Here is a 22552-nt window from a genome sequence, read left to right as displayed (position 1 = left end):
CACACACACACACACACACACACACACACACACACACACACACGTGTATTTTTGTGTACATGTTCTTTCTAAGGGGTGGTAGAATTATAGATTTCAAGGCATATTTTCTACCACTATAATGCTCATCTGTTTTCCCTGGCCTTTTACCCCATGCTGTGTTGCAGTGTAAGTAGGACTGCCTCCTTTCCATATTCCCAAAGTGTTATTTTTGTATGGAAGCATGAAATCTTATAGAACCAACCACACTCACACATTACACAACTGGATTTCATCATTTTGCCAAATTAAAAGCTAAGTCTTATACAATTTGCATTGTGTCTATTGTTTTATATAATATTAAGGTCTATCACCTATAAAATAAATGCTTACTGCAGCTGTTAGTGGAAACATTTAGGAAATACTTTTGTCCTAAAATCTCAGACATTTGTCATTTGTTTTTCAGAACACAACTGCCAAAATAAATTCTGTCCAGTGTAAATTGGGACAGGAGGTAACCCATGAATAAAAATACTACAATAGACTCCCATTTATCAGGCCAGTCTTTAAACGGCCATCACATTTCTGTCATACTCCTAGCAAAAGACAACAGAGAAGGACAATATTTCCACCTTCTCTGGGCTAAATAATTATAGACATTTGAGTTTTAGGCTTCATATTGATTAGAAAAATGCATAATAATACAAATCATGTTATTTTAGCTGATCTATAACCTATAAATTCTATTTTATATGCTTTTTCTAATTAACCAGCCATTTGTTTGTCCAGCGTAAGGTTCGGTCCCAGTGAGATCGGATAAGGAGGAGTCTACTGTAAATGGCTATTTGACAACTGCTTTTTGTAATTTTAACCTGAGAGTTGGTTTCACTTAATGGATTTTTGTTAGTCAGATACTAAAGACACTTTTGCTTTGTACCTTGTTCCCTGTTGATTTCAACTGTGCCAATGTTCATTGGTAAAGGATAAATCATATTTTGGCAGCAGACTGTTCTTTTGTCATTTTGACTATATAATTAAATCTAATTCCATGGCAGTTATTGTTTTGCATATCCTGGCCATGGCAGATAAGCAACATCCTCCTGAATCCCACTTTAGTTTATATTGTGCCATACCTGTTAACTGCCCACATTTTTGCAGAATGTCCAGATTTTTGCCTCTTATTTTTGCTCTGTACCTCATAAAATGTGTGGTTTTCTGGTAAATTATTGAAGATTGATATCAATAAATGATAACAGATATTTGAGTTTCAGACTTTGTACCCTTCAAAAATGCATGCTAATGCAAAACGTTTTAGTATATTAACTTTCTAAGTTTATGTGAGCAATACTTAAAATTGTCCCTATTTTTGGCTTTGTCCAGGTTTATTGCACTTACAGATTGAGAGGTATGCATTGTGCCCTATCACAAGCCACACAGATTGTGCTTGCTTAGTGTATGAGATTGAGAGGGGAAATGCAATGGTTGGGTGCACACTTTCTTCCTAGTCATTTCCATGTTGTTTGAAGGAGACGCATGTGTTCCTAAAGACAGATAAAGGGAAAAATTAAGAACTTCAAGTATCTGAAGATATTAAAAGCAGAAATTCAATGTTACCCACTGCAGTGGGGCTTTCTCGCAGATGAATTGATATGGTAAACATATATCCATTACTTTTTCTTCACTACATTTCCTGTAACATTATACAATGAGGAGTTTCTCTATTTAGCTAGTGAATTAAATGTTTTATTTTTACAACTTAGCTGATTGCATTTAGTGAATAACATCTGAGAGGGTCCCTAGTGTAGACATGCTCCCCAACTGTCTGTGTCTCTCTTCTGTAATTATTCATGCCTTCCCCTTTTATTGTTTTGCTGACTGACATCACCCATTGAGTTACCTGCACCCTTTACTTCTACATGTCTTTTTTCTTAACTTGAAGTCTGTTAATATGAAGATGAGCTGAGTGGTAACTTTTCCCTGTACATAAAACGCATCTGTTTCTGTGAGTCCATCTCAAATCAGTAAAGCCTATATCTCCCAAGATGTTTAACAAAATATTGTCAACCTTCCTGTGAACGAGGTCTGCTAACTTGCAAATTCTGTCTTATAAAGAAAAAGACACCATAATAGGTTTCCCATACTGAAGGTGTTGCAAACTACTGTTTATACTTGTGACTTCCTAGGTAAATGGAGTCCATTAACTCAATGTTTGACCCATACTCCCATGAGAGAAATATTTACCAGGCAAGCACTCTTCTGAGAACCCTAGACATGCAGTTCTAATTATGCTAGAGCCAATAACTATATTTATGCTACAGTACTGCATGGACAGTAGGAAATGCTGAGAAGTGTAAGCTTACCTACAAGTTTTTAAGACTGTCCTTTTTCTAGTCCAGAATCACTTGGGTTCAACAGCAGTACTCTTAGACATTGGTTTGTTTATTAGAAACCTTTTGTCACTGTCCTTCATCTTCCTTTTATTAACTATGAATATCCTATAGACTTTAAGTGTTGGCTCACCCTGCTACCCCATTCCTTCCAAGTGTTAGCCTCCCCAGTTTTGGACATGACTTAAAACCAGGCCTTAGAAAACCTCTTTCAAAATTTACTAGCAACATGAGTTACTAATCTGTAGTGGGACCAGTTAAATTATAAGCTTCTTATAACTCATTGCTGAATGAAAATATAATGATACCATGTAAGTAGTGTAAATACTATAATAGAATTAACCTTATCTGTATATTACTTAAATGTACTAGCTTATGATCCAGATTGCTACAGGTTAAATTGTAAATAACATACATTTAAAGTTGCTTGTTAACTTTCACTTTTGTTTAGTATAGGGTGGATATGACTAAAATCTAAAGCAAATGAGCAGCCTCTAATCTTAAGCAGAAATATATCCAGACAGCTAAAATATCTTATGTATAATGCACAAATGTCTTTATCTGGAATACAGACATACATGTGCTGTATTGTTCATGTGCATGCTTGATGAATTCTATTTGGGAAGTTGTACTGTTTTTATCAGTTCAGGCAGTGTAGTAGCTGAAAGGGGTCATTGGGCTAGATAAATAAGTAGATACATGATTTAATAAATAAGTTAATTAGCTGAACTCAGCTGAAAAGTTTTCTGTTACTTGTAAGGAACACATTTATTAGCTCTGTTTGACCTGCCAGGAACTACCTCCCAACTGTTATACTGTAACTTATATGGATCTGAAATGGACTATTCATCTACTAGATATATATAAATCCACTCTATACATGATGCAAATTTATTTTGTATTAACCATTGCTTTTGTTCTATAATAACATATTTCTTCTGCTCTAAACTGTATTATAAACTTTTTGTATGTGGAGCTTTTCTCCTCAGGCCTCTGCTGAAAATGGGTATGTGCCCAGCCAGAATTTTCCGGTAAACAAATATAAAATAAATAATAAAATAATTAATGCGTCAATGCTAAAATGACTTCATAGCGTGCAGATTTATTTGTGATAATGTTACTCATTCGTGCAGATCCAGACACAAACTTACCTTGTTTATTTTCCCATCTTAGACCTGATAAGCAAATAATATCTCTCAGAAAGCAATTGTTGGAATGTTTCCTTTTCTCTTTCTATGATGACTGCTTTCTGGACTAAAACACCTCTTGACTCTGATTCTGTTATTGATTTTTGAGGGCTCTAGTGAAAATAATATGGTGATATGGAGTCTGGCTTTGCATATGTCTTTGAAGAGAGGTAAATATTGCATTGCTTTTATGATTGTCTTATTTGGGACAGGTAGCTTTATGGTACTGTTACTTCAACTGAGTAGCCACTACTAAGATCTAATCTGAGTATCTGATTATAATAATGTTATGGTTTAACCGTAATTCATTTAATAAGAATTTTTTCTTTAGCTGTGATATGAATGAGATGATTACAGATCTGCTATGTGAGCATGTTTAGAATATTAGCTGTAGAGCTCAATAATTCATCTAAGGATATATTTTTAAATCCTTACACCTCAGCAAATACATTTATGAGAAAGGCTTTAGCAGTAGGAAAGTCTCTCCTGTATGACACCTAAGTTATTGTCATACTCTGGATACATTTTCTGTCTCATCAAAAATTGTCTTTAGGAACCTGGTTTACTACATTGTCTACAGTAATAGCTATCTTAATTTTTTCAAGCTAAAGTGTTGTTCATTGTTTTAAAAATTAGGATAGACTTAATAGATAATTTGCATTTGTACAAGTAGCTGCTTATAATATACCAGGTGTTTATGATTCATAGAAGCCTTACTGCACAGTAATGTTGCATGACTCTATGCAATGCCCAGCAGCATGAAATATTAAGGCAATATGTTAATGAAGGGGGTGGTCTATGCTAATGAGGTCCCTTAAGTTACTTGGTGCACTACCTCTTTAGAAGACTTTTGTAATATGGAGGCCCTACACTCTGACCTACGCATGTTATCCTAAATTGCAGTTTGGAACAGGTGTAAGTGGATACGACTGGGTTGCAGTGTGCACCTGTGCTCTTTAATAGAAGAATTTGCACAAGGGAAGAGGGACAGTTTCCCTCTCTTCAGAGTGCTGACCCAGGTAAGAAGTACTGGATTGTGCAAATTACTGTGCGCATGTGTGTCACTTTGTATGTCTGTCAGAGAGTGGCTGTGCTTGTGTGTGACCTAGTGGGGTGTTCATGTATGCAGTGCACATATAAACAAATCATAGCTTACCCTGTGTTTGCAAATGTTGCTAAAAATGCTAAATCAACAATTAATACCACTAGCAAGTACAATGGTGTACAAGCCACAGTGGTGCAGCGGTAGCATTGCCGCCTCACAGCAAGAGGTTCTTCCATTCGATTCTCGGCTGGAGCGCCTTCTGTGTGGAGTCTGCATGTCCTTCCCATGGTCGAATGGCATTTGAAAGACATGCGTGAATGGGCATGCCTTCGTTGAAGGTTGGATGCCGGGCTGGCAACTCGGCACCATAAAAAAATCGACTGCCAATCATTAGTGGACCGGAGTTCCACTGTGGCGACCCCTAACTGGGAAAAGCCAAAAGAAAAACAACAACAACAACAAGTACAATGGTGGTTCCAGAAGTAAAAACTCTAAAATGGGTCAGTTCCACTTTAAGAGAACAGGACAGGGACCTCCAATGGCTAATCATCACAATTTGAATTCAGAAAGTGATAAAAGCTCCACCTCTGTAGTGGATCTGGTTTGCCATGAAGCATCAACTGCCTCTTCCTATCCTGAGACTTCAGCAACAGTATCTACTAGTAACACCACTGATTTAGGAGCTAGACCAAAAGTTTTTTTAAACTTGGAAATGGAAGGGAAGGGTCCCAGAACCAGAATGGCAAAGAAAAAGCAAAGAATGGCTTCAGACTCTTACATGGACAGTTAAGTGAACATTACAACGTTGCTGACAATGTAATTAATTTATCTAGTTTAGTTCTGAATGAAAACCATTGCAACATTTTAAAACTTGGTTTGAATTTTATACCAGCTAAAAACGCCAATGTAAGTAACACTTTGTTGGACTTGAAGAAATATGTTAGGTCTTTGAATTTAAATTTCCTTTCAAGAGATGTTAACATGAATAGCAATTGTTTTGTTAAGCCTTCATCTTTTAATCCTATGCTTTCCCATACTTTAAAAGTATTTGAAACTGTTTGTGATAGACAGATAAGGGAAGTGTTGAATCATGATCATTTAACAAACAGAAATAAGTATTATAATCTTACCAAGGATGATAAAAAGGCTTTAAATGAACTAATGAATAATGAAAAAATAAAAATTATGAAAAGTGATAATAATAAGTGTAATAAAGGACATTGAACGTTATGTTAACAATATTGAAAACATGCTAAATGTGCAAGAGTATGAGCAAGTGAATTTAAATGTTGTTAACAGCAGTTACTGGATGATTTAGTCATTCTTGTTTGAGAAATTTTTGAATGGTAATTTGGACAAAACTATGTATGATTTTTATAACATTGAAACACCCAGACTGGGGGTTTTGTTTGGAATTCCAGAGATTCACAAAAATCGAACAAACTCCCCTTTTAGACCCATCATATCTGCAACCAACTATATAGATATATATGGATAGTCGACTACTTTTTCAAGCCTTTAATATTTAAACTGGACTCTTACCTTAAAGACTCATGGGATTTTTTGAATTGTTTTAGAAATTTTTCAGCAAGTGTTGTGTTTGACCCAAGTTAATACATTTTATTCATAGTAGATGTGGTATCTTTATTTACTTGTATTCCACACAATACTAGTGTGGAATATGTTAGACAGTTTTAAAACAGATTTTCTGAGTTTTCTAATGATTATGTTCATTTCAACTGTGAATTGCTGGACATTTTATTAAACAATAATTATTTTATGTTGAATAAAAAGATTTTAGACAGATTAAGGGGGTAGCGATTTGGTCCTCCGTTGTCCCCTCTTTTGCCAATATGGTAATGGGTTGGTGGGAGTACCAGATTTTGTATAGTTTTTCCAACCAGTTCCAGGTTATTTTTTACAAAAGTTTCGTGGATCACTTAATTTTTGTAATAGAAGGTAATTTAGATAGAGTCCATGAGTTTGTAGGAGCCTTAAACCAGGGCTCTGAGTGTTTGAAATTCACTCTTGGATATGTGAGGTTGAAAGTCAATTTTTTAGATGTTAATTTAGAATGGGATTTGTGCTTGAATAGGTTTGTCAGTCGAATACATCGTAAGGACACATTTACAAAATAGTTACTTACAATACCAAAGTTTACATCCTTCTTTTATGAAGAAAAATATTCCAAAGGGCCAGTTCACAAGAGCAAGCTGTATGACTAGTGAAAATTTACATTTTTTGGATGAAGTAGAATTTATTATTCATTTATTTCTTGAAAGGGGCTATCAAGAGGTTCAGTTAAGAAACACAGCTGAGTTTATTAGCAAAAAGATGACCCATTATCCCCCTATTTGTGTTGTTCCATTTGTTAATAATAATAGTAATGAAACCAATAAAGGACATACATACTGCAATTTGGACATGAAAGTTGATTCAGTGCTCAAACATTATTAAGGAAAATTGAAAATTTTTGGAAGGAAATCAAGACCTTTTTAAGGTAATTGGAATTAGACCTTTTTATTTGGGAAAAATGGCGTAACAACTGGTAACAGGTTTACTAACTGTAATAGAGCCCTGGGTATGTTTAAATATGGTTGCTGTAATACCTGTAGGTATATTTTGGAAGGACCATACATAAGTTTAGCACGCTTGCCTTATACTATCAAAGTCCCTGGTCATTTCAGTTGTAAAAGTAAATGGTTTATTTACATTGGGGTGTGTTCCAACTGTGGTGCATTTTACATTGGGTTGACCACTCGTACATTGCATACTAGAATTAGGGAGCATTATTACGATATAAAAAAGAAAGATGTTAAAAATGCTTTTTATAAGCATACACTTAGATGCCCTCAGTGCAACAAATTTCTGTTTTCAGTATTGGAACAAAAGGAACTGGATGTGAGGGGTGGTGATTTTAAAAAAGAAAGATGTTAAAAATGCTTTTTATAAGCATACACTTAGATGCTCTCAGTACAACAAATTTCTGTTTTCAGTATTGGAACAAAAGGAACTGGATGTGAGGGGTAGTGATTTTAAAACTCTATTAGAACAAAGAAAAGCTTTGTGGCAAATAACATTAAATTCTGATCAAGAACCTGGATTAAATGAGGCTGTGAATATTAAATGTTTTTTAAAACACCGTAGGGTATATGTTAAAAAATAATTTTGTGATATTGGTCATTTTTTCTGCATTTTTACCTTGTTAATTGATTTTAATGATATCATAATTGAAGTGCATTTTTTATTGGTTCATTCTGAATATTTAAACCTTTATTGTTAGTGAGTTAATGTATCTGTTTTTTCTGAAGAAGTCTCTGATGAAAGCGAGTAATAAATGCAACTTTACACTAATTTTTGGTCTACCTTTGTCTTTGGCTATTCCAGTGGTATTTCTTCAATTTTGGTTTTCTGGAATCGTGAACTTTTGTAGTTTTCAAGTCTATGATATATTAACTGTATGTCTGTCTGAACAAACACAAAGTCAAGACACATACACATGGAGTCTTAGTGTCCTGGAATTAGTGATTTCAGAACTTGTAGACTTATGTAACTCTCTCTCTCTCTCTCTCTCTCTCTCTCTCTCTATCTATCTATCTGTCTGTCTATCTATCTAATTATTTAATGAGGAAAATAAACTGACCCTTGCAAAGTTTTTCAAGCCATGACCCAGCTTGCAAGGTCAGAAAGAAATGCAAGAATGAAGGACAGATTTTTTCTAGCCTGTGAAACAGCATGACTTTGTAATAGGGACAAAAACCAAAGAACCAGGAGAATGTTTATGAAGACACAGAGAGAAAATGCAAAACCCTGGATAATATCTAGATGTCATGAGTGAATCCTAGAAGATATAGCTTTGTACTAGAAGCACTAATCACTGTCTGTCTATGGCATCCAGTATCTGAGATCACTTTAATTGGAGCTGGACAGACTGATCGGTTGGTGGTTGATGTTTGTATGCAATTTAAGATGGCAAAAAAAAAGGTTTGGATAACAGTAAATATTAGTGTTAAGGCAGGATCATTAATTATAAGAGAAAGTAAAAAAGAAAGGCAAAAACATATGGGGGCTTACATAAGTTAATAACTAAAGTATGTAACATTGGAAAGAACTGACAAGGACAATGTTAGGCATCCTATAGCATACATAGAAACTGGGTAGGCTAAAAAAATGTTACTTCAAAACACCTGCCTTTAATAAATGTGTCTGATTATAACTACATTTTTTTAAGACCTACAAATACAGTATAGATGTGATAAAGTTGAACTGTGTTATAACTGATGAATAAACAAGGCATTTTATTCATGTATGAAAAAAAGAAAAAAAGTAGAAATATAAATAGATGAGCTAATTCACTACTAACTCACATTATCCATCTCAACTCAAAGGCAAGAGGGAGCTAGATTCTGCCCTCAGTGCGGGTCAAAGAAACCAGCCCAGAAAAAGGTGGATGTCCCTTTCAGGAGATGCTGATAAATGCAATAATATTTACAAGATCAGGTACACCATATCTTTGGAATGTAAAAAGAAACCCGAGTACTTTTCAAACACCAGTGCAGACACAAGGAACTCTGACAGACTGCACAGAATGTATCCCAGCAAAGAAATGAACTGGAGAAATGTGTTGTAAGGTAATAGCACACCAGATATATCTAATAGATACATTATTGAACAAGAATTACAACTTGTAAGTTTTATATCATGAATGTTGAAAATGTTCTTTCTTCACATTGAACATGGATGTAATAAGGAACAACATCAGTGTGACCGAAGCTTCGTAAACGAAAACTGGTAATTATCCAGCAGAGGTGTACTACCACCATTAAATTCAAAGCCTTAACAGGCCAATGGTTTGTACTGGTAGAAACATTCGCACCATTTAAAGTCATGAAAGACATCAGTGCAGAACATTTAATAAATTAATAAATTTATGTCACTAGCCACTATATATTTCTGTCTTTCACTGGAAAGTGTATATAATTATATAAAATGTAAAAATCCATAAAAAACATGTAGTTACTTGCACAGATCAAAGATTTATAAGTCTGAATGTTAAATAGCTTTATTCCTGTAGGTCATAGCTTCTCAGAAAATTGGAGAACTGTGTAAGTATTAGCACATTATTCCTTGTTTAGAATAATGAACTAATGCAAACACTCCTACAGCTTCTCGATGACCTGTACATCTCAAGAGAAAAGCTTCTATAATGTTCCTTGTCAGGATTTCGCAAAACTATAGCTGCTCATCTTTAGTCCGGTGATTTTAGCTTAAAGCATAAGCAAGCTGTTACCTAATCTGTTTCTGTGAGCTTTATTTCAGGGCAGTGCAAATGTTTTATTTACAGTTGCAGATCAGCTTAGGGAAGGCAGCTTGCTGCTAAGAACAGTTTGAGTTCCTGTTCGCTGTAATAAACTGTCAGTTATTATAGTAAATAACTGACTGATCCTGCTGGAACATGATATGTTTATAAGAGCGCTGAGTGATGTTTACTGCAGAAGTAACACTTTTTTCATGCTGCTTGATCAGTCATGCAACACAGTTGTGTCAGGTCTGCAGAGCAACAGAGAGAATTTCCTCAGTCAGAGATACAACTCAGCACACATACTTAACTATATTAAAAAAATGTAATTGACTAAAGTGACTCACGTGTGGATTTTTTTTCCTGTTTTCTAAAATTCTATTCTGTCTTGGCTGAAATATTGCAAACGAATTCCCTTAGCCGCAACACAAATACTGGCCAAAGGTATAAAAATAATTTGGGGTCACTTTTGTCTGTTCTGTATTTATGGACATTGTGTGGGATTTATGAACATATTTCATGAGATAATATAGCCAACACTATGCGATCAGAATACGCTGTTGCCATATTTGCAGTGCAGTGTCTTTGTCATGTGTTTATTAATAATGTCCCTGGTGGCTTAGTGTTGTCATGCGTTCCAAGAGGCATTGCTAATGGAAGTAAGTCACAATGATTTTATGGCATAGTTTGTACAAGTACCCCTTGTAGTGTACACTGTTACTTGTATTTATATAACCCTTTGTTCCCTATCATTGTCTGTGGTTGCATATTCCCAACCTGTTGAAAAAAGTCCCCAGACAAATTTCTCATAATGTTAAATGACATGTTCATTTTCTGCAGTACCCCATTTGTACTTCTTCTAACACTGAATTACATACTTGCTTTCTGGACATCTTTTCTCACCTCCTTAAATGTTGGAAGATGTATGCCGTTTGCTCAAACCACTTCTACAGCTTCTCATATGCGAAGCTTGTTATCCTGTAGTACCTTTCATCTTCTATCATTCTAAATATGCCGCTAATTCTGCACAGCCACACATTGCCATCCTTTCATGTGGAATACGACAGCTGCACACAGACCGATTCATAGATATGCTGTTTTTGCACATTCAATGCCAGCAGTTCACAGAGATGCCATATACCTGGCATAACCTAGTACCATGAACACCATGCAAGAAAGGTGTTATGGAAAGGCCAGGAAAGTTGCCCCTTCCTTGAGCTACTGATGACTTTGAAAGAAAAATCACTAGTTTTTGAGGAGCCCATGAGCTTCACCCTTTAGATAGATGTACTAATAATATGGCATTTAATAGGCTGCAGTACCATTGGAATACTGTGATTTAAAAATTGGAAAAGGGGTGATGATAACATGACAGAAGGCTCCTTGATGTTTTACTGTGATATAATGACATAATACCGAGTGATATTAATCCCTTATACCAGTTTTTGCTTTGCAGTAGTCCACCTTTGTAAATAACTCAGTACTCTGTATTGTGACATGTATTCTACTGCATTGTTATTACTATATCTGTATAGAGTATAATTAGTATAAGAAGCCTTAATACCTTATGTATAGTTTCTATCTTACCTTCTTACCTATTTTGGCATTGTAAAATCTCCACTGAAAAGGGGCTCTTGTGTCCAAATGGACTCCCCCATCAACAAATAAAAATAAATAAATAAACCACACCTTGTACAGGGACTTCACAAATCACTCTTATAATTATATACACTTTCCAGTGAAAGACAGAAATATATAGTGGCTAGTGACATAAATTTACCAGCTACCAAGTGGGGAACAATTAAAATAGACAACAGCATAAGAAATTATTCTGTACTTTAGGTATGCGCAGCCTCCATCAATATAAATTTACAAACGAGTGTTCAATGCAGATATGCAATTATTCTGTACTTTAGGTATGCACAGCCTCCATCAGTATAAATTTACAAACGAGTGTTCAATGCAGACATGCAATCCTGTAGCAATATTATAATATATGGATATGTCCCCTGCATTTATCAGCATATATCATGGTATTTTATTGAAAGAATTAAAATGTCTGTGTTTGTTTCCCTAACTTATTTCATGAATTACAAAGTGGTTAATTAACAGGAATGATTCTTTTAAATCTCCTGCTCTGGTAAAACTTTGGACTATGGACAGGATGTTCAACAGAGATCTCTTATTGACTCTCATATCTTCAGTCTTTGCCTGTCAGATATTAAGAAAAGAAAGTATACATTATGTAAACAACTGTAAACCAGACTTTATGATTTAAATATGCAAGCTAAATTATGTAGTTATAAACATCAACAAAATAAAGCATATGAACTTTCGAGAATACGGACTGGATTATGAGTATATATATATATATATATATATATATATATATATATATATATATATAAAATGAGGTCGTGGCACATGCGTCTATATCACGTTATCGAAATCTTACTACATCAAATCACTAAAGGTCGACCTCTAGTGATCGATGTAGTAAAACATTGAATAATGGTTAAAAAAACAAAAAGCAAACAAAAATAAAAACTAACTAGCGTAGGCAGGGAGGGCAAGCACCCCTGCACCCCCCACACCCCCCTACTTAAATATTCCAACTCCGAGACATCACTACGTTGAGGTAAACGGAAATCTCCCCCTACGGAGATTTCCGTTTACCTGCACGATGTTCTGCGCTTTCGATGTTGTGGTGCCGACAATATCAGCTTCGATATTGTTGGCATTCAACATCATGAAATAGACCCGAATATGCATCTTCAGTAAAGGATTTCAGTAGCTTTATAGATAATAGTTTACATGTATACAGCGTAGTAATATTGAAGAGTGCTACAGGGCTAAATGTTTGTGAAGAGATTTTTGAAATTTAGGAATATGGACATTTTAAAGCTAGTTTATACATCCTTGGTTAGACCAAAACTGAATTCAGCAATATCATATGGCAGCCATATCACAGAAATAACAAAATACAATGAAAGTGAATTTCTAAATTAATTACTTTGTCAGAAGGCTGCTCATTTCTGAGCCTAAAGGAAAGACTCTATAGAATAGATCTGTTTTCTGTGTCCAGTAGATATATATAAGGGGTGACTTAATCCAAGTAGTCAGTCTATACCTGAAACTCTTGCATCAGTGTGTGTGTGTGTGTGTGTGTGTGTGTGAGAGTGAGAGAGAGAAACAGAGGGAGAGATGTTGGCTGTTGAGGAGTGCCTTTTTGAACGTAACTATAACATTGTTCTAAAAATGCTGTTTTAGTGTGGCTTGCTGTCTTGTTTTTGGTGATTTTATTCTTATCTGATCCCTTTTTTTGCAGAGGAGGGCTTAGTATTTTGCAGTCAGCATTATATGTTTCAGGCAAGTGCAATTCACTTTAATACTTATCCTTGTTTGATTTGCCTTCAGTTCAAACCTGGCAGTCTAGGACCTGAAGATTTTTAGTAGGATGGATGAATGTCCTGAGAACTGAACTTCTGACAGATGCAAATATTAATTTTGGAGTTTCTGGCAATCCTATTAATGATTTCCAGGTTTAGTGAAATCACTGTCTAGAGAAGAGTGTGCATTGCAGCTTCTTACTATTTAGTTAAGCAGCACCAGTTTCTGATTTTCAACCAGTAGTAACCACACTTCAAGTTCCAGTGTAATATTTGCAAAACTGTTGTGGAAAACATAAAAGTGTAACTATTTTTTTATCTAGGTATGACTACTAAATATTTAAATTAATATGGGAGATGGAGTTGCCCCACTGCAAACATGTTTTTTTTTTAACTTTCCAAGGTCCAATTTAATTCTTGGAGCATGTGCACAACTGTGTCAATATATATGCATATATATATATATATATATATATATATATACACACACGTATATAAATATATAGTTCCCATTCAGAAGGTCGAATGGCTGAAATCTCGACATGCATATGGCCGAAGTCATATGCTCTAATTTCAGAAGCTCGACCTTCTGAAAGGGAAAGAAAAAAAAAGCAAGAAAGCGCAAAACAGTGTTTCTGCAGGGGGGCAAGCCCCCCTGCACCCCCCACACCCCCCATTACTTATTTATTCTAACTCCGAGATCCCACTACAGTGTAGAAAGGGAAATCTCCCATTTTGCACTGTATGCCGATCCCCATTCAGAAGATTGAGCTTCTGAAATTTCGAGCATATGATCTCGACCATATGCATTTCGAGATTTCAGCCATTCGACCTTCTGAAGGGGAACCATATATAAGTATATACATATGTGTAGTATGTATGTATGTATACATATGTATATATATTTACACAGCTGCTATACAGACAGGGACTAAAAGTGGAGGTATCTTGATTTACACCAAAAATAAATATACCTCAAGGCTGGTCAAACAGGGCAATGCACATCAGCTACTCTGTGTTCAAATTAACATAGGCAAAATCCAATACCACTTCCTTCCAAGCCATAAGCCCCCTACTGTGACCCAGGAAACCCATACCATGTATTTAAACATATTGGAAACACTCACCATCAAACCCAGTACCATATTCATGGATGACTTTAATTACCCCACTATTAACTGGGAATCCTATACACATAGCCAGCTTTAGGCACCAGCGAACCCTGCGGTTGCTGGGGACCCCCTGTTCCTGGGGGCCCACAGCCACAGCAAGTTGCCTTACCCTGATATTTTGCAACAAGTCTGTCAAACCAACAAAAGCTAGTACAACAGTCTTGTGTACTTAATAAACCAGATGGGTAATAAGTCATAATCTATATCTCCTTTAACATTCAAAGATATCTCTGGTTATACTAACAGTGTTTTATCAAGCAACAGGATTCACAATTCCATTAAATATTTTACCACTGATATAGTACCCCTGGCTTAGTTAAACTCTGCTAGTGAACATTCAGCCCACTAAAATTAACATAGCCAACCTTAGGTACTTGTAATACCCTTGGCTGCAAGCAGGCCCCCCTTAGTCATCCTTGACTGTGTGTGGGGGCCCCACAAAAGCTGCTGCTGGTTGGGGGAAAAAATGAGGAGAAAAAATGTATTCATTTCCTGATTATGCTCTTTAACATGAACAGGTCTGTGATATGATGCTGTTAGGATAAAGCTGATAATGAACATAGGCAAGGTAAACACTAGAGATCAGCAGCCCAGAGTGACTGTTCTCAGTGCAAACCTTGGATTTTAAGAAAAGCTGATGCTTCTGATCTTCAGGGAAGGCTTTCTTTTTTTCAGGGCGTTTTATAAACACTGTCAGAATATCAGCTACTGCAACTTTCAACTTCTTTGCAGAATAATTTATTGCAATACCTATAATAGCAGAATAAAGGCTCAAAATAATGAACATGTTCCAAATATTACACTAATTCAATTAAAAAGTTAATAGTGCAATACCTTTTTCATCAACTTTAATTTTTTGGTCATATAAATATAAAACTCTGATGTCTGTATTTATGGACTATAATCCTGGATGATTTACAAGCAAATCAAACTTTTTACAAAGGACAGAGCAAAACTATGAGAAAAATCAAGGAAGGTAAATAAAAGTAACTTACCCCTGCTGCTGTTTAGCAACTGCTAAATGGCAGTCACTGATCTGGTGTGACAATACTAGTGTTGCACAGTATATTTCTGTTTGTTGAAGTAAGTACAAAACTAGTAGTGTGCGTGGGGGGATGGATTGTGTGGTTATTACTTCGTTAATTGCCATCACAGTCAAACCTTACAGGTGTGCACATGAGGTTATACCTTGTGTTTGGGCTGAGGACAGTGTGTTCATTCTTTTCTTTTGCTTTTCTGACAGACCTCAGAGGTGTACAAAGAAGGTTGCTATAAATGTGTGCAGGGACAGTGTACTGTCTAGGAGCAACAAAGTTGTTATTTTTTTCACTTTCCTCACAATCACACTTCAGGCATGTATGCAGGTAGCTGCCTTTGACAGTTTAGGTTGAGGAATGAGGAGGCATGCTATGTATATATGTCAGCATTCACTTGAAATACATGACTGTAGAAATTTGAATTTCTGCCTTCATTCCAGTCTAACGCCAGAAGGATTCACAGGCAGTCTTTTTGGGGGGTTAGGGAGGAAGGCAGTTCCAAGATTGGACCTATATATCCAGACAACAATTGGCTTGTTAGTTTATTGTGAGTCACTATTTTATCATCTTTGAACATTAAGCCTTTGGTACAACCTAGATTAAAAAGTTGGGAAAATGCTCTGCATGTATTTCAGAACATGCGTAACCCAGTGCTTCTGGTGGCTCTGGTTTAACTGAGTTATTTCCTAAATGGTTATTACTGTACTTACTTGGTGTGGAAAGATGCGTTGAAAGGATGCAAGGCAAATTAAAGATGAACAGCAATGCAATTTATTTCCTTAATCAAAATTTCTGTTCAAGCCATGATTGGATGAAAAGGTTGTGTAAAAAGAAAAAAAAAATAAAATGCACTTCAGAGCATATAGGAAGATATGGCTTCTTGAAAAAGCTGAAGAGTAAAGCACAATTTGAGAAAAGGAAGAAAAAATGAATGTCCATAGCACGGGAAGCCCAAGATGGAGGGAGGGACGATCGGAGGAAGAGTGGAGGGTTTAGCTTGTGTGTGTTGGGTGGCTGAAACAGTAGGCCTAGGACGCCAATTCACCCAAGTCCAGACCTGCACATAGAGTTCCTGCAATGTATCATTGTTGCAACTAAATTCCAGTATCTGTAAATGTCCCTTTGTGAGATGGGCCAACATAGTGTGGTACACAGGCCTATTGTAATTAAGAGCATTGTAGCTACAGGTTTGCAGTATGAACTAAAAGGTTGCTTAGGAGGGGTATCAGCAATAGCGTGATATGTAGACTGGAAGTGCCTAGGGGGCCCCCAGCTTGACATCTGCTGGGGGCCTCCAAAATGCTAACACCGGCCCTGCCTATACAACGCTAAATGTACAGGCACAGAATTTCCTGGATCAGGTTGTCAGTACACCAACCAGGGGTGCAACCATTCTGGATCTAGTCCTCACTAATATAGGAGAGTGCTACACCCTCTAGTGTAATATCTTCTCTGGTAAGGTCAGACCACAAAATGAGCTCCTTTGAAGTAAAAATAAAACCTGGACCCTCAGCTAACCCTGGAATATTCAGGAACTACTCTAAGGCTAACTTCCTTCTACTAAGTGACAACCTGGCAAAATATGAAGCCCCTATAAATACTGAGAGCACTGCTGCCTGTATAGAACTGTTCACAGAAACCCTGTGAAAGCATGTTAATAACTGCATAGAGGCAGCTGTACCCAACAGGAAGAAGTACAGAACTAACTCAAAACACAAGCCACCCTGGTAGAATCACAACATCAACAGGCTGTATAATAGAAGGAAGAAAATCATGGCAAAAATTAGGAAGTGCAGCACCCAGCAGGATAAAAGCATTCTCATCAGACTAAACAAACAACTCAGATGACAAATAAAGTCTACCAAAGCCAAACGTGAGGTAAATTTGGCCTCCCAGGCCAAGGGCAGCAACAAGGCATTCATTAGCTACATCTGCAACCTCAAAGACAATTGTGAAGAACTCATTGTAATTGGAGTCATCTATACTGAGCCAGAAGATATACAAAACATACTGGCTGACAAATTCAACTCCAACTTTACCCCTCTTTCCACTCAACCTTTCCTCAGGAAATACCATCAAATATAATTCCCCCTGCTAACACTAAAGAACAGATCCTTAATGCTGTCTCTAAGGCCAAGAACACTGCATCAATGGGCCCAGACAATATTGGAGGATACTTTCTAAATACAATGAAACATGACCTATCAGGCCCTCTGGTATTGATGTTTAACTGTAGCCTCCAAACAGGCTTCATGCCATATGAATGGAAAACAACAACATTCATCCCTCTGCACAATGGTGGGCCATCTATAAACCCAGACCATGGAAACTACAGACCCATGAGTCTCACTAGACCTATATGCAAAGCCATGGAAAGAATTATCATGGAATATGATCAATAATTATATAGTAAACCACTAGACACTGGGCCCAACCCAGTTTGGTTTCATCAAGGACAGGTCATACCCACTCAACCTGGTGGAGTTCTTTGAAAAGGTCACCAAAGTAATGGATGATGGCAAAATGGTTCACATTGCCTATCTTGACCTAGCCAAGGCATTTGACACAATACTGCACCAGGCATTGTTGACAAGCTCAAGAGATTAGGTACAAACCCCTATGTCACCCAGTGAATAGCCAACTGGCTCATAGACAGAACCCAGGAAGTTATAATTTTGCAGTTCACCTCTGCAAAGAGGCCAGTCACAAGTGGAATACCTCAGGGATCAGTCCTTGGACCACTCCTTTTTGGCATTTGCTTCTCTGAAGCCAAGGCCAATGTCAGTGGTCTCTGACTGACTATATTTGCAGATGATTTCAAATTAGGATCTGTCATTGAATCCCACAACAACACAAATGTTCTACAGGAAGGGCTGACACTGACAAACAGCTAGTGTCAGAGCCATGGACTAAAACTAAATGCCAAGAAGTACGTAATAGTATCCTTTGGGAAGTCATTCACCCTCAGTAACTATCATATTTACAACACACCCCTTAGAGTTGACGCAGTAGTCAGGGACTTGGTGACACACACAGACACAGTAATCTAGCCTTTGACCATCATGTGTCTACAGTAGTGAGGAAATCATTCTATATTGCGCAACTTATAAATAAAAGGTATGGCATCTAAGTCCAAGGAAGTCATTGTTCCACTGTATTTGTCATTCATCAGACTCGTCATTGACTACAATGCCCCCTTTGGTATGTACCTAACCAGACATATCCAACAATTGGAATGTGCACAGAGGTTTTTCACTAAAAGAATACAGGGAGTAAGTAAAATGTCTTATGCAGACTGCCTCAAGGCCCTATCCCTGTATTCTGCCTCCTACAGGCTGTTGAGGGGAGATCTATGCCTGGCACACAGGGCATTATCAGACCCTACTCTAGTGGGCCTCCTGCTTATCAGCAAAACAAGAAGCACCAGAATTCTGCATTCTAATGACTTAAACCTTGCCTGGGATATAAATAGGGCCTGCTGGGCAGAGAGGTATTTATCCCAGAGACTACCCCGTCTCTGGAACAGGCTCTCCAGCCAAGTGAAGCAGAGTTCCTCCCTAAACCAATTCAAGTGTAAGCTGGACAGTTGGATGGGAAAAAATAAATTCATCCCTGGCTTGACACATGTGTCTCTAATGGACTCTAAGTGATTCATCTCCTAGGCCCCTGCTTATAAATGTTTCATCTCCCAAGACCCTGATTACACTTATCAAGGGTACCACAACTTGTCAGAGATTTGGGATGCATGGCTAGACTTAAAAAAAACCTTTGTGGTCATTAGCCTAGCCTATAAACCTATGATTCTATTTTCATGATTATATGTTTAGTTATTAGTATCCTAGCTTGTGCCATCATTTTTGTTAGGGTGATGTTTTTTTCTTTTCTTTTCCATTTTCCCCTTTGGTTATTCTTTTTTTTTTTTGGCAAATAGTTTATAAAGATTTAGTTAAAACAAAATAATTCTTCCAGAGCAGTGAAATAACAGACCTTGTAGCATCCCATACTGGCAATAAGCATAGTCTTTGCACTTGATCAGCAATTATTAAGCTGTTGTCCATTGTTAGGAGCCACATCTCCAGATAAGTCAGGAAAGGTCGTCCCAAAGCACTACCAACCACTTAGGTAACTCAATGCACATATCCTGTACTTTAGAAGCACCTTATGTTAGTGCAACATCTAAGAGCATAATAGTTTGTGCCTACCAAGGTACATCCATGCTATTACTAGTGTTTCCTCTTGCAGGCAATTCTCTTACTTGTGGCTAATTTTTTGGTTAATAATTATGCACTACTTCCATATTCCATTAACTAATCAGTAATAAAGGTAATCAGTTGTGATTTGCAGATGTCTATATTTACTTTGCGGTAACTGACAACAGAGGCTGTTACCAAGCTTTATAAAAGATAATTATTGTCTTCATCTCTCTGTAGCTAGTACCATTCCTCAACATAAACTGGCACGACTATAGCTGCTACTACATTTGTATCAAGATTATATCACTCCAGATGGGAATCAAACCCACAATCCCTGGCTTAGGAGGCTAATGCCTTATCCATTACACCACTAGTGACATCATCTGTGATCATCTATAAATAGCCAGCTTAGTGCTGTTGGTTGTGATCACTTAGCAGCAGCCTTTTATGTCCATCTAAGTGGTGATGTCTACTGTCTATTGGAAGACTCATTTCCATTTTATACCATCACCACACTATGTTAAATCAACTACAGCCACACACTGCTACACTCTGTGTTGATTACTTAATAGACGTTACTACTGCTTATATCACTAACCTGTGCTAGTAGCTGTAGTCGCCCACTCTTTTGCCACCACTAATCCCACAGAACCAACTAGTATAACCACTGTTAATCTAACACAAAGTTCCCTCATTCATGTAGATTCCATTCATTTCTGTTCATAGCTGACATTGCAGATTCCTGTTTCTAGACATGAACATCTGCTGCAAAATATTGTCTCTTTTTCCTCACCCTGCTTCACATTTTGAGCCATAGTCCTATGATGTGAAAAAGAAGTGCTGAAGTTGTGTATATAAATATGATTTTGAGATGACTGGAATATCCACTACATGATTCAGCTATTAATTATTTCACAAATCTAGGACAGCAAACACATCTTGTTATATTTTAATTCAGCTGAATAACAGACTGTTAAAAAAAAAACTTTCCATATTTATATATTTTGTGATTTACTGATTTACTTAACAATGTGAAAAAGGAGTAAAACACTGAGATATTATTTGATCAGGATGTATGCCATTTTTATTTATTTTTTTAATTTCATTTCTCTTATCTTTCACATAGTTTGCCATTAAGATTTTGGGTGAATGTAATCAAGAATCCTCAGTTTGTCTTTGACATCCATAAGAACAGCATCACAGATGCCTGCCTTTCTGTGGTGGCCCAAACATTCATGGATTCCTGTTCAACATCAGAGCATCGGCTCGGCAAAGACTCACCATCCAATAAGCTGCTGTATGCCAAGGACATTCCCAGTTATAAAAACTGGGTGGAGAGGTCAGTAATAAATGCATATCTTATTTTACAGAGAAGAAGTGGACAGCTGGTGACTATTAGGTGACCGTTACAGTTTATGTATTATTTACTACGCACTATCCACATCCACCAGGAACTACTTAAAGGAAATACTGCATACAAAATGTGGGTGCATATCATGGCATAGTGTGGCATAGAGTGGCATACTAATGCTACCATTAGGCCGCTAATTGTGCATAACTTGGAGCAGGAGGAGTTAAGCTGATTTAAATTAGAACATTCAGTGACGCCTTCCAGGTAAGAAAAGGAGTGATGTAACAGTGCCAATTAAGGGGTGCTCTTAAGCTGCTCAGATTTGTTGCATAAAAATTAAAAAAAAATATAGGCAACCAGCACTCTTCATAGTTTCACTCTTCATTCGGTAACATACAAAATATGTTGGGATATGGTATGTTTGACTTGTAAATCAGTGATATGTTTCTGGTTTTGAAAATTAGTTTTATGTTTAAAACCAACACATCTGCAGTTCAGTTTGCATTCTTAGGCAGTAAATATTAACTTCTGATGGTCTAATAAGAGACAGCCTTTGAAGTTGCATCCTTCAGGAAAAGGATAACTGAGCAAACTTAATGTCCCACTCAGAAATACTTTGTTGCTGTTGGGTCACATCTGATCTCATGACCAGCAGCCATCATCCACAGAGTTTATTACAGAATGTATACAGATTGCCAGACCTTTCTTCCTTATTACACAGACACACATAGTGGCACACGTGGTTGAGTATCAAAATCCCAAATGCAGATGCTCTCCAAACGAGATATCAGATGGCAGATGGTTGATTGCCATGTTGCCGACCATTGGTAGTTCATATCAGTGAATGCCACTGTGCATTCACTGATATGAAGTTGATCTAAGGGCTAGGGATCGTGGTACAGTGTGGACTGGGACATTCATCCCTTTCCTCACTGTAGTGCGATCTCGGAGTTGGAATATATAGTTAGCAGGGGGTGTGGGGGGCATAGGGGGGGCTTGACCGCCTGTGAAGATGTACTGAATGTTTGCACTGTAGTGTTTTATGTTTGACATTAACAACAACTCTGTAGTTGCTGTTTATTTGAGTCAATGTTGTGAGTTGACTTTATTTTGGGCGTTCCTTTTTTGTTTATGACCAGGAATGCAATTGTTTTATGATAGTTTGATAGTGAATCGTCACATGTGCATGCATATACATTCACACACACATGCGCGCACACACACACACACACACACACACACACACACACACACACACACACACACACACACACACACACACACACACACACACACACACACACACACACACACACAAAACCCACTGGAAAATTGAGTCACCTGTCTGACCTCCACAGATAATTTAAATGAACAAATGGAGAATTTGCAGACTCCACATAGAAAACAAACTGGTCAGCAGACGAACTGAAGGATCTCTTGCTGAGAAATGTCAGTGCTACCCTCTGAATTTCTTTTCTACTCAGTTCATTAAAAAGACCTCGAATGTAGATGAACT

At 37.0% G+C, this 22552-nt stretch overlaps 1 protein-coding gene across 1 annotated transcript in view; it reads left to right on the top strand.

The window, feature by feature from the left end:
* PLXNA4 (plexin A4) overlaps positions 1–22552 on the top strand; it is a 2762645-nt gene that overhangs the window by 2673841 nt on the left and 66252 nt on the right. Inside the window, exon 30 of the mRNA XM_044064236.1 lies at positions 20812–21024. Within this exon, the coding sequence (XP_043920171.1) occupies positions 20812–21024 (213 nt within the window). The remainder of the gene's footprint in view (positions 1–20811; positions 21025–22552) is intronic.

Source organism: Protopterus annectens, chromosome 2.part2 (genome assembly GCF_019279795.1).
Source record: "Protopterus annectens isolate FY-2018-M chromosome 2.part2, PAN1.0, whole genome shotgun sequence".
Classification (NCBI taxonomy): Eukaryota; Metazoa; Chordata; order Ceratodontiformes; family Protopteridae; genus Protopterus; species Protopterus annectens.
The sequence above is the reverse complement of the archived record's forward strand: the minus strand, read 5'-3'. Positions and strand labels throughout refer to the sequence as shown.